This window comes from Colius striatus, chromosome 2 (assembly GCF_028858725.1).
Source record: "Colius striatus isolate bColStr4 chromosome 2, bColStr4.1.hap1, whole genome shotgun sequence".
In the NCBI taxonomy this organism is placed as follows: Eukaryota; Metazoa; Chordata; class Aves; order Coliiformes; family Coliidae; genus Colius; species Colius striatus.
Window position 1 is genome coordinate 45,476,379 of NC_084760.1, and position 13,075 is coordinate 45,489,453.

The 13,075-nt window shown below is 40.9% G+C and overlaps 1 protein-coding gene across 6 annotated transcripts in view; it reads left to right on the plus strand.

Annotated features, from left to right (window-relative positions):
* Positions 1 to 13,075, plus strand: part of KIF13B (kinesin family member 13B) — a 132,074-nt gene that overhangs the window by 96,194 nt on the left and 22,805 nt on the right. For 4 of the 6 annotated variants that reach the window (XM_061990138.1, XM_061990140.1, XM_061990139.1 and 1 more), the window contains exons 31-36: positions 417 to 593; positions 2,003 to 2,095; positions 3,029 to 3,181; positions 5,853 to 5,930; positions 6,542 to 6,595; positions 7,520 to 7,540. In XM_061990138.1, the coding sequence (XP_061846122.1) occupies positions 417 to 593; positions 2,003 to 2,095; positions 3,029 to 3,181; positions 5,853 to 5,930; positions 6,542 to 6,595; positions 7,520 to 7,540 (576 nt within the window). The remainder of the gene's footprint in view (positions 1 to 416; positions 594 to 2,002; positions 2,096 to 3,028; positions 3,182 to 5,852; positions 5,931 to 6,541; positions 6,596 to 7,519; positions 7,541 to 13,075) is intronic. The other 2 variants (XM_061990141.1, XM_061990142.1) reach the window with 1 other exon arrangement.

Here is a 13,075-nt window from a genome sequence, read left to right on the forward strand (position 1 = left end):
TACTTCTCAAATACAGATTGGAGAGTTTACGTGGTGTGAAGGAAGATTTTTCACTGCTATCTCTTGTTGCTCTCTGGTTTATCTTAATAAATTAGGCCTAATGGTCCCGTAGTTCTGCATATTTTACAATTTATGTGCAGTATTCCTGGGTATTCAAAGATCTTCTTCAAGAGGAAATATTCTAGAGTTTAAGCAAGTTGGCATTTTGAATCCCAGCATCTTCATTTGACAAACTAATCTTGATTTTTAAATGGCCTCTTCTAACATGCAGGGATTTTTCTTCATAGGGAGTGAAATGGAGAAGCTGACTCTCAAAATTTATGTATTATGTATTTTTGTTAATTATGCTCTAATTAATTACAGTTAATTATACACCTAATTATGCTTATTAGAGGATACATTTTTTTCCTTTGCAGGTGAAAGCAGAAGCCTCATGGGATTCCACAGTCCACGACTGTATCCAGCTCAGTAAAGGAACAGCAGCAGATGAAAGAGTTTACCTTATCGTGAGAGCCACTGTCCAGCTCAGCCACCCTGCAGAAATGCAATTAGTGTTACGCAAGCGCATTTGTGTCAATGTGTATGGCAGACAGGTATAGCTCATGGAATCCTTCACACCTCCACTCTACCCCATGTTTGTCACTGCCTGAAGAGGTGAAGGCTGTGATTTGTGCAATATGCTGCTGCTAGGCCTCTTATTTTCTTGTATCTACCTTCATTTCTGCCTGAATGAGAGCACTGTATAAATGGCACGCATCAAGACTTTAAACTGCCAAGTAATTTTCATAGTATCTTTTATATATTTTAAAGGCCAAATAGCATCTAATTAATCCACTCAGTGCCATTTGAATTAACTACTAAGTGATTTATCTCCAAACAGTGGAAAAAGCAGAGTTAACTTCTCATGAGCCTGGACTTCATGTTTTGCAAAAACTCTGCATCAGAAGAAACTTGTGTGTTTCCCTAGTCCTGTAGTATGTTCACACATTACTATTAACCATTTCTGTTTATGCATCCAGATATTGTCAAAGTTAATCACTCTGGGTCTTGTATGTTTTCCAATTTGGTTGTGCTCTCATGATAATATGTAGGTGAGAGCAGGATGTTTTGATAAATGCAAAACAGATGGTTGTCATTCCACTTGCAGTATCGTGTCCTGAAAAGCATTTAATTCTTGAGGAAGATGGTGAGGAAGACTATGTTCAGCACCATCTCAGAATCCAGCTTCCTCTAGCAGTGATAATGACAAAGCAGAAATCCTGAATTGTTATTCTGTTTGCACATCTGTAGTTAAGATCGGAAGCAAGAGCACAAGGGGTGTGGTCACACCCAAAAAACATGAAGGCAACACTTAAACTGCTTTTAGTGCTCAGAAGAGAAGAACTAGAGTTCTTGGTGCTTTGATTAGGCAAAAGCTCTTTCTGAGAAAGAGAACAGTGAATTTTCTGTTGTTTAGAAAAGAGTATTCAATAGATTTTAGCGTGCCGATAATTATAATTACGTTAAGTCTTTATCAATTCTGTTTTGTACAGATTCAGTCAATGATGTGTTTTACTTTTTTTCAACACGGATTCTTTGGCTTTTTTGCTAGGTTTCTAAAAATCCTCATCAATAACCTTTCTCGGGTGTTCGTCTCAGCAGCATCTTTGAATGACTCATCTCCGCATTAATTCAACAGTCCAGTTCTTAACCCTGCAAGGCGCCAAGTCAGCATAAACAATGACCATGCCCCCTTAAATCATTCTTCATAACGATCTCTTTGGTCAAGAATTTAATGCCCGTACTTGTCAATATTCAAGACAAGTCACCTAGGGCTCTACCCAAAAAAAAAAAAGCCCACTTCTAGAACACGCCAATGCTTTGTGTGTGTGTTTAACGGTCACCTTGCAATGAAGGAAGTTAATCCTTTCTCTGCGTCTAAAATACAGACAAGCAGATTATTTGCCTCCAAGTTATATAATTTTCCTTAAAGCAAGAAATCTTTTCTTTTGCTTCCCTGTAGGGTTTTGCACAGAGCTTCCTCCGAAGAATGTCTCACCGAAGTTCCATTCCTGGCTGTGGCGTCACTTTTGAGATAGTCTCAAATATTCCAGAGGTAAATAAGAATTCAGAGCACCTGAAATGGGCTGAGCCTCTAACTGTGTGATTTTTCCTTTATTTTGAGCATGCTAACTCTTACTCCTGCAAGCGTAAACTATGGCTCTTGTAAAACACTAAGCATATTTCTTTACGTGCTGTGGCTTTGCATCAACCTATGTCTTAGCAGTGTCACTGTGTATTTGGTTGAGCGAGCATCTATTTGCTCAGATCCTTGAAGAAACATTTTAGATAGAAAAAGAGGAGTAAAGATGAGTAGGTGAAGTGCCTAATGTAAGGAGCACGAGAATACATAAAAAATAACAAGTTGGCATTTTCTGAGTAAAGTCTTTATGCAACTCTTGATTCCTGAGCGTGTTCCTAGTTAGATGCTAATCCTTTCCTTCCAAACAGATGCTCTATCAGAGCACTTGTAAAAACATTAACACATGAAGAGCCAAAAGTCTGATTGCTGCCTGATTCTGTCTTTTATGTTCTGCTGTATTTAGCACTCTGGGTTGAAATGTTTCTCAACCAGTGTTCTATTTTTTCCTTGCCAGTCACTTGAAATCTTGTTTTCCTCACAGGATAGATAACGCCCCATATGTGTTTGAGCACTTCTTAATTACAAAATATCTGAATGCATCCCTTTTGCTAATCAATGGCAATGCTTCACTGTAAATTCTCAAAAGCAAAAGGCCGAAAGAACAATAACCGTGTGTAGCTTGAGATGTCTGTGATAGTGGTAGGAGCACCCGTGCAGTTGGCATGGCACAAATTCCTTCAATATAATGAGGCTTATATTTAGAAATCTCCAAAAAGACATCTGAGCTTAAGGGAAAACAATGTTGAATCTGTCCTGCATGTTTTAAAAAATGTGTTTTCTTCAGGACTGGTGGAGGGAGATGTTTATTTTATTTCAAAAGGATGTTGTTTCGTTTCTTCTTCCTAGGATGCTCAAGGAGCTGAAGAGCGTGAGGCACTAGCCAGAATGGCAGCAAACGTTGAAGATGCAGCTTCGGCTGACTCCGAAGCCTATATTGAGAAGTACTTGAGGAGTGTGCTCGCTGTGGAGAACATTCTCACCTTGGACCGTCTGCGCCAGGTCTGGTTTTAAGGCTGTAGCAGACAGCAGAGAATCCACTTAACTGAGAACAGTGTATGGCAGTGCAAATGTTCTCCTAAGTGCAAACAGCAGCTAAGAAACCAAAAACACTACTTCAGTGCATACCTCAGCCTTACAAAGTGTGCGCGTGGCAAACAGCCAAAGGAGCAAGTGTAGCTCTCTTCACAGAGTTATTCTCACTCAACTACCTGCAATAGGGATGGATGGGACTGGGAGCTTTGTATTAACTGTTATTGGTTCCTTGATTTGGTTTGAAGAACTGGGGCTCTTTAGTCTAGAAAAGAGAAAACAGAGGGGGGATCTTATTAATATTTACAGATATTAATGCAATGGGCTTCCCGAGGGCTGACCCTCGGGAAGCCCAGTCCAGCAAGGATAACAGGATGGCCAGGACAGCAGAGGACTTGCCCTGGGTGGAAGAGGAAGAGGTTAAAGACTTGTTGGCCAAGCTTAAGGCTCGTAAGTCAATGCGTCCTGATGGGATGCATCCTAGAATGCTGAGAGAGCTGGCTGATGTGATTGCTAAGCCTCTCTCCATCATTTTTGAACAATCATGGAGGACAGGTAAGGTGTCTGAGTACTGGAGAAAGGCCAATGTCAAGCCAGTCTTCAAAAAGGGCAGGAAGGATGACCCAGGAAACTACAGGCTGATCAGCCTCACCTCCATCCCTGGAAAAGTGATGGAACAACTCATCCTGAATGTTATCACTGAACATGTGAAGGAAAAGATGGTTATCAGGGGGAGTCAACGTGGCTTCACCAAGGGGAAATCCTGTTTGACCAACCTGATATCCTTCTATGAGTGCATAACCGACTGGCTAAATGAGGGGAGAGCAGTGGATGTCATCTACCTTGACTTCAGCAAGGCTTTTGACACTGTCTCCCACAACATCCTCATCAGAAAGCTCAAGCAGTGTGGACAGTGAGGTGGATCAAGAGTTGGCTGAATGACAGAGCCCAGAGGGTGGTGATCAGTGTCACAGAATCAAGTTGGAGGCCTATGGCCAGTGGAGTTCCACAGGGATGGGTTCTGGGGCCAGTCTTGTTCAACATCTTCATCAACGACCTGGATGAGGGGACAGAGTGACCCTCAGCAAGTTCCCTGATGGCACCAGACTGGGAGGACTGGCTGATTCCCCAGAAGGCTGTGCTGCCATTCAGTGGGATCTCGAGTGGCTTGAGAATTGGGCAGAGAGGAACCTCATGAGGTTCAACAAGGACAAGTGCAGAGTCCTGCATCTGGGAAGGAACAACCCCACGCACCAGGACAGGCTGGAGGTCAAACTGCTGAAGAGCAGCTCTGCAGAGAGAGACCTGGGAGTCCTGGTTGATAATAAAGTAAATATGAGCCAGCAATGTGCCCTTGTGGCCAAGAAGGCCAATGGCATCCTGGGATGCATCAAGAAGAGTGTGGCCAGCAGGTCAAGGGAGGTTCTTCTCCCCCTCTCCTCTGCCCTGTTGAGGCCTCATCTGGAGTCCTGTGTCCAGTTCTGGGCTCCTCAGCTCAAGAAGGACAGGGAAGTGCTGGAGAGAGTCCAGCACAGGGCCACCAAGATGATCAGGGGACTGGAGGATCTTTCGTATGAGGAAAGGCTGCAGGAACTGGGGCTGTTTAGTCTGGAGGAGATTGAGGGGAGATCTTATTAACATTTATAAATATCTAAAGGGTGGGTGTCAGGAGGTTGGGACATCCCTCTATTCTATAGTAGATAGTAACAGGACAAGAGGTAATGGGATGAAGCTGGAACAGAAAAAGTTACACTGAAATATAAGAAAAAACTATTTCGCTGTTCAGGTGAGGGAGCCCTGGCACAGGCTGCCCAGAGGGGTTGTGGAGTCTCCTTCCTTGGAGGTCTTCAAGACCCGCCTGGACATGTTCCTATGTGACCTGATCTATATTGACCTGCTTCTGCAGGGTGGTTGGACTAGATGATCTCTAAAGGTCCCTTCCAACCTCTACCATTCTGTTATTCTATGATTCTATGACAGTAGCTTTTGCTTTCTGCAACCCGGGCTTTAGTAAGTTTCCAAAGTTGATAGCAGAATTCTTCTCATTTTACCCTTATTCTACCTTGAAATAACCAACCTGTTCTGCCAATAAATAAGACATTGACTGGGTTAATCTTAAGTCCTGGAACTTGATCTGTTTACCAGGAAAAATATAGGAGAAACGTTTATCGAAACTTGTTCTTCTGGATATGAATTATGCAAGCACAAAAGACAATTATGCAAAGCAAACTGGAGTATGAATCTGCCCACTGTAAATTAATGGTGAAGTGTAATGCACTCTTAAGCGTTGAAGGCAAGTTCCCTGTCATATATAATTAGTGTAAAGGATTAAAATAAGAGCTCATGTAGGAAAGGGAATCTTAGTCTTTGCATCTGTAACAGTCATCTCTCAGAAGTAGCTGTAAAATCCTATATATGCCAAGCAGCAAAATGCTAGACGTTAAAGTTATCCACTCTTACATTTCTAACCATGTTATCTGCAAGGTTTAGGTTACAGTAGACTTTACAGAGGAGAGCTCGTGCAGTAATGCTGTTTACAAACATTTTTTCTTGTATAGACAAAACTATGCTGGGGTGGTTGGAGCTGGGATTCTTGTAAAACAGGCGTATTTTCTTTGTTTTGCTTCTCTGTGATTGGCAGGAAGTTGCTGTAAAAGAGCAGCTGATGGGAAAAGGAAAGCTCTACCGCAGGAGCCTGAGCTCTCCCAACGTGAATCGGGTGAGTATTCCCATGCTGACATTGGCAGCACAGCAAGGGCAGCAGGTCCAGTCTTTCGGTTGCGGGTTCCAACGATGCCGGGGTCACAGAGTACAGCAATAAATTTCCTTCTGTTTGATCCTTCTGTTAGTCTGTGAGCGTGTAAATCGCTGAATGGAGACAAAATTACACATTTTTGTGCTTTCATCATACAGACTGGTATACTTGAAAGCACACCCATAAATCCAGGCTATCTGAAAAGGCATGTAAAAAGAACTTTGGCTTGTTTTTTTCCTGTCATGTTGGAGAATTTTTTTTTCCTTTGGAAGATTTGACAGCAAGTTACAAGTGTTTACTTGAACTTAAATTTTGTGTTGTGGGTAAGAAAGATGAGACTTCTGTTGTCCAAAATTTGGAGAGAAGTCCTTTGATAAGACTGTTAATCAAACTTGTCAAATTCTGACTCCTCTCAGGTCAATAATCAGGATTTCACCTTTCATCTCTTGGATTTTAGTTCTGCTTTAATCGCAAAAGTGTTTCTTTTCACTCTTCCTCGTGTTTGTCCAGAGGCATATTTATCAGTTGTTTAAGTTTTTGTTAACAAATAATTCTGCTTGTCTTAACTATTTCAGCTTTCTGGAAGCCGCCAAGATTTAGCACTCCCTTATAACCTGAGCAGTAACCGGGTGAGTATCTGAAGGACTCCTGGGAAATCTTCTGTAGGAAAAGGGTAGCTACAGTTACTAATTATACCAGTGACAGGGACGTAAGTGGGAAAGATTTGTAAAAGATGAGACACCCATATGCTCCTTGTGTCCTTGGGACTGTTCCTAGGACATAGTAGCTTTGGATGTGCTACACTAGACCTCTCTGAGAAAGTTCCCAGGCCTTCCCTAGGGAATATAGCCCAGCTGTGGGATGGACAGTGGCAGACTTAGGTGAGCAGATGAGATTAAATGTAGCTATGCATCACATAGCAATGCTTTTACCAGTGGAAATTTTCTTATTGTCAAGCTTCAGAGCCCTTCTACTGCATTCACCTGTGTTTTGTGGATGCAAACCTTCTGGTAAGGGACAAAGTTGGGTTCATATATGAGTTCTGTTCCCGTAGGACAGATAGAGGCCTAGAAACGAGCAGCCTTAAGCTTGTGGTGGACAATAATTCGTTGCATTACACCCCTTAAAAACAACAGTATAGATCAAAAGTATTTCTTCAAAAAGTGGAAGATGGAATTTAAAGTTATTTTCCAAATCCTAGATAATCTGAAGGGTTTTCTCCTGATAGATATTCTGCCCAGTGAGCGTGTAGTCATTTTAAAAGGGAGAATCTGGTGGTGACAAGGCATTTTAATGCATAATGCAGTTGCACAGAATAATAGAATTTTGATGTAGTGCTCTAGCATTGGTTGCTAAATCTGCGACATCTGATCCATGTAGAGAATGCTAAAATATGTGCAGGTGATAAAGTGCTTATAGCAACTTCTATTTGGAGAGAACTGTGGGATATTTCAATACAGGTTTTTCAAGTCAAAATTAAAGACCGGAGTTCTTAATGATTTCTACTTTTCTCCTCCCTTCCCCTCAATGATTTCTCTCATTGCATGTTTCAGAGTCCAAAGGTCCAAACAGAGGTAATGCATTAGGTCCACCTAATGAGTGGGATAATAATTTTATCTCACTATAGAGTTTTATTTTGCTCACTTGGAACGCTTTTACTTCCTGCTTTGAAGATGTGGCTGGTGGTGTCTCATTTGCATAGTACACAGTAAATGAGTTTTTCCATTGACAAGCCTGTCATTAATGCAGTGTGAAACTGGTGCAAATGAGAGAAGTTTCTCCTTCTTGGGTGCATCTTACAATTTGTTACAAAGCTATAGCTATTGAATGCCATTTCTCACAGTTCTTTGGACAGGTTGAAGTTACTTCCGAAATGGCCACATCTCAGCTTTAAAAAAAGCTGAACATGAAAGTCAGTAAATACAGGCCAATCGTGTGTGTTAGCCTGGAGATGAGATAAAGGCTGAGAGTTTCTTCCAAATCTTTCTCAGGCTTTATGGCTTCAGAAGGTTCAATGTTAACAACTCTTGATTTCCATGAAAGAATAATTTCCAATTAATACTGGGCCAATGGAAAAGATGTGTCACGTTAACTCTCTTGGAGGAATGGCTGTTCTTCCCCTTAGTTGCACCAAGCTTTGGTTAACCAGAGTTGTTCGGTTGTGGTTTGCATGGGGTTTTGCAGCTTTTCACCGTGGGTGATGTAGCCACTGACAAACACACTGTCCTGCTGTAACGCAGAGCTGAGATTGTGTAGCTTACCGCTTGCTTGCTGCGTGCTTCGTTTCAAGGCACTTGTTACTCAGGAGATGAGGAGGAGGGTTGCAAACTCCCCTGTTACAAATTTCTGGTTTCAAATGGATCTCTGATTCAGTTTCTATAGGGACAGGAATGAAAGCTTTCTTAATCACAATGGAATGTTAAACAAGTTCTTAAATGTTCCTATAGCATGCAGGTGTCATAAAGCAACATTAGTGATACCAGTCCTATATATTTTAGCATAAAGTTGCTTGATATGCATGGTTTCAGCCAAGTTAGGTGGCACTTGCTGAGAAATTGAGTGAAAAAGAGGACTTTTCCAGCTGTCAGAAATTGTTATTTTACCAGGAATTTGGATTTGTTTACAAGTGAATATAACAAACCACTTGTTTGAGATTAGCTTATAAATCACAGCATCTTGGATTGGAAGCAGAACTAATCTATCAAGCCTGTGTTCTTTAATACTACTGAAAGCCTTTGACACATTTCAGAATACTTCACTCCTTCGCTTTTATTTAATTACTTCATTTTTCTCTCTAATTTTAACAGTATTATTCCTTGCATTCCATCTCTCTTTACCATGGATTTTTAGCTTTTTGGATAAGACTCTTGAGTCTCATTACTGTGTCCAGTTCTGGGCTCCCCAGCTCAAGAGGGACAGGGAACTTCTAGATGGAGGCCAGCGCAGGGCCACCAAGGTGATCAGGGAACTTGGAGCATCTTCCTTATGAGGAAAGACTGTGGGATCTGGGACTGTTCAGCCTGGAGAAGACTGAGCGAGGGGATCTCATTAATACATTTGAAAGGTGTATATCAAGGGGATGGGGCAACACTTTTTTTATGTAGTATCCAGTTACAGGACTAGGAATAATGGACAAAAGCTGAAACATAAAAAATTCCACTTAAGGAAAAACTTCTTTACTCTAAGGGTGAGGGAGCCCTGGCCCAGGCTGCCCAGGGAGGATGTGGAATCTCCTTCTCTGGAGATTTCCAAACTGCTTGGATGTATTCCTATGCCCCCTGATCGAGGGGAACCTGCTTTAGCAGGAGGGTTGGACTGGGTGATCTTTAGAGATGTCCTTTCCAACCCCTACCATTCTGTGATTCTGTAAAGCACAATTTATATTGGTGAAGTTAGGAAAGTGGCTGCTGCTTCATTCTTCAGCACTGTGAATAGCCAGGACCCATTCCCTTGTAAACAAAAGTATTAAGGTAGAATAAGAAGTAAAGATGGTATTGGTGCAACTAAAACAGGCAAATCAGGAGTTTCCAAAACTAGAGCCTGGATTCATCTTGCAGCCATAGTGGAATCTTTGTTACTACAAACATAGATGGGTGGTCACACTCCCATGAAGAGCTAAAAAAGGCTTCCTCCAGGACTGGAGCAGAGGTGTGGGTTGGGCACATTTTCAAAACATTAAAGGGTATCTCTGTGTAGTGACACCATGGAGAGCTTACAGAGAACAGGATAACTCTCACACTGAGATATGCATTCATGTGAAATATTTAAATCACCGTTGGGATTTTTTTAAATAAGAACTCATAAGATTAAGCTACCTAACTGGCTGAGAAAGCAAGGAGATGCCTTCTAAATTTACTTAAGAAGACAGTCTTGGGAATGTTTCATATGAGGTTAACAGGACTGCATTTGGTCTCACCTCTTAAATTATATCTGCTTGCTTAAATGAAAAAAAGCCAATTTTTACTCCCATTATCGCTACAGATATGATTACAGAAGAGTGAGATGAATCTTATTTCATCTTGCACGTCAGCACATGTCAGGTGATGCAGGAGTGTAGACTCTTTCAGTGGTGATACAAGATACAGAGCTGGATTTTTGTGTTCCAGGTTGCTTGCACTAGAAGCTTAAAAATTCAGTGGACTTAAAACTGGTTGAATCAGATGCACAAAGAATGGAGAGCACCTCCGACTTGTTTTACAGATCCTCTTCAGACTGTAATCACATCCTGATGAAAAAATTCATGAGTTGGTCTTAAAATACCTTTACACAATAATCATTGTGTTTTTTACAGTTATTCTTTCCCAAAGGCCCAGTAGCTTTTAGCTCAAAAGCCTTGTATCCCAAAGCCAAGAAAGACAAGGTTGTGCCACTTCACCATCAGGTTTTACTGGGAACCAGAGTTTTTTTTAAGCAAATTGACACCATGTAGATGAATTTGAATAATCTTGCTGTTCTTGAGAACAAGTGCCTTTTGTCCCACTTGTATGCTTATATTTAAGTGGTACATGGTCACCTTTTCCTAAGCTTTTTCTGAACTGCTAAAATAATAAAACACAAGAACTATTCATTTCTTTTACCCAGTGTCTGCATTTTAATGGTCTGTCAGCCTCAAGAAAAGAATTGTTGTCAGGTAAAGCCTACAAATGATTTAGGTAGTGATCACCCATATTGCTGTAAAGATTTTATGTATGTCGGTGCTGACTTGAAATAAATTCCCTGTTTTTTTTCATGGAGGATGTGTGAAAGAAGGGAAGGTAGAGGAGAACGAGAAGGTATTGTAGAAATAAAACAATTAATAAACAGCTCTGTCAAAATACATCAAGAGACATGCATTCTTCCAGTGGTTATTTTTGATTTGTTAAATTAAGTCACTTGACCTCTGTTTGGTCACTTGGCAGAGACCAAATATATTCATGAAATGATGGCTCCTCTGGGCAAATGATTTACAAGCTTCCTTCCTTTCTCTCACCACCCTTCTTGTTAGAGGAAAGATTCACAGCACTTAAATAATACCAATTGCTTAAAGTTTAAGTGTCTCGGTTAGTGAATGCACAAAGCAATCACGTGAGAGTGCTGTTTAACGTGCATATGTGAAACTTTGGAACTTCATCAAGTTAATGTAGTTAATAATTCTTATATTTATTTTTCTTTTTGTGTGATTGAGATGGGTTATCTTTCAATCCATCTTAGTAAAACCAATCATTCATGAGCTACCTTTTGACTTTACAGATTCTTCACACAGCGCTTGTCTGCAGTATTTTCTTTTGAAAATGTTTCTCCACTTGTTGCTCTGATTTACCTACCTTTTAATGGCTTGCTGTCATCTCAGAGCTGAGGCTCTCATTACCCCTTACAAATCTGACCTTCAGTCTAAAACAATGATCTTTCCACTCTCTCCAATGCAAATGTTACTTAAAAATCCAGCATGCTTTAAGTATGTGGCCAGACCAATCCTTTCCTCAAGTCTACATTCCTCTTCTGAGGACCTTCATTTTATTTAACCTGGGAAAATATCTAAAATTACTTAGATAATGTCAAGGCTTGGGCAAAATTTCCTTATGGTCCTAAGAAAAGCTTTTCCCAAGGAAAATACATGAAACATTGCCATTCTTTATCTAACTTATGAATATTCTGGAAGTGGTTTGCTCTGTTCCTTACCTATGCCAGTTTTTTTCATCATTCTCCAAACAGGTCTAGAAAATCAAGATACTTGCCTGAAATTATATTTGTTGGGAGTCGGTGAAGGGCACTTCTGACTCAACAAATCACGAGTCATAAAATGATTCAGTTCCTCTTTACCTACACCAAGTCGGTGTTCTAGTAAGCTAGAAAACTTTCCTTGAATAGTCTTTCTGTTTCTTATGTCTCTGTGGTCTCCACAAGCCTTTAGTCTTGGCCTAGAGGTAGAAAATTAAGACATGTCACCTTTATCCATTTGTCTTTAGTAAGTGGACCATTGTCCTAAGATCCAAAAGTAACACTAAACAAGCTTTGTTCTGTCCAAAAAACAAGCCTTCAGATGCTTTGCACTATTCCATAGTTCTTTTTTCTTAATATAATGCCATTGTGTAGCAGGCTGATGCCAACCAGACCAGAAGGAAGCAAAACCAAACAGCGTTTCAAGATTTGAGTCTTGCAACAACTTTCTGCCAAATAGTCTTCCGTGGTGTTTTGGTTTTTTAAGCTCCTTCAGCACAACTGAGCTGGTGCATCCAAAAAACATAGGATTACACTGAAATACTTTCCCCTTCTGGACGGAGTACAAACTCTTTTGTCATGTTTTGACTCTTCTGCAAACTAACCCATCAGTGGGAGACAGAGAAGGGGAGACTTCAGGAAACATTTCACATTCCGAAGGGAAGACAGTTTGAGCGTAGTCTGCAGTTGCTGACCGTTTCCATTTTGACCTTCAGTGTCCACTGCAAAGTGTGAAATGATCAAAATGATCATGAAAGCAGTCTCTAAAGCAGTATTTTGAATGGGTATGAGGGGTCAAGGCTGCATGCAGTAAGGCCACCTGAAAAAACCCCTGTGCTAGTGGAAACACAAGACTGTAAAATTCCAAATAAGAGTTTCTGGGAATAGGAAAGACTGTTTCATAGAAGTATTTTGTAGAAAGAATTGTCTGGACGTAGGCATGAGGTTTTTATGCGTGTAAAACATAAATGAGGTGCAGGTCAAAGATAATGCTTAAGTTGAGGGCTTAAGGTACTGGGAGAATAACTATCATCCATGCTGATAGGGCAGGAAGCTTTCAAGAAGGGCTTAAAGACCAAAGTCCTCAAAAATACAAGACTAAACAAACCCCTGGTGTTACTGCCTGGGTTATATCAGTTCTGACATTGAGGATAGCTGCCTCCAGGGATCTCAGACATCCATTAGTCTTTAGGTATCCCGAATATTACCTCACAGGAACAGTGCCTGTTGTCTCTACAGCTAATAATGCAAGTGTTAGTAGAGGTCTGAAGATGGGTGCTACTTTGCAAAAATGAAAGTTACTTGCAATTCAAAGCAGGAAGGCTTCTGTGGGACTAACATATAGATCCAAATGGAAATGATTTTTGCTCTGGGCTGCTCAGTGTGACCTTCAACCCATTGGAGAAATCTAT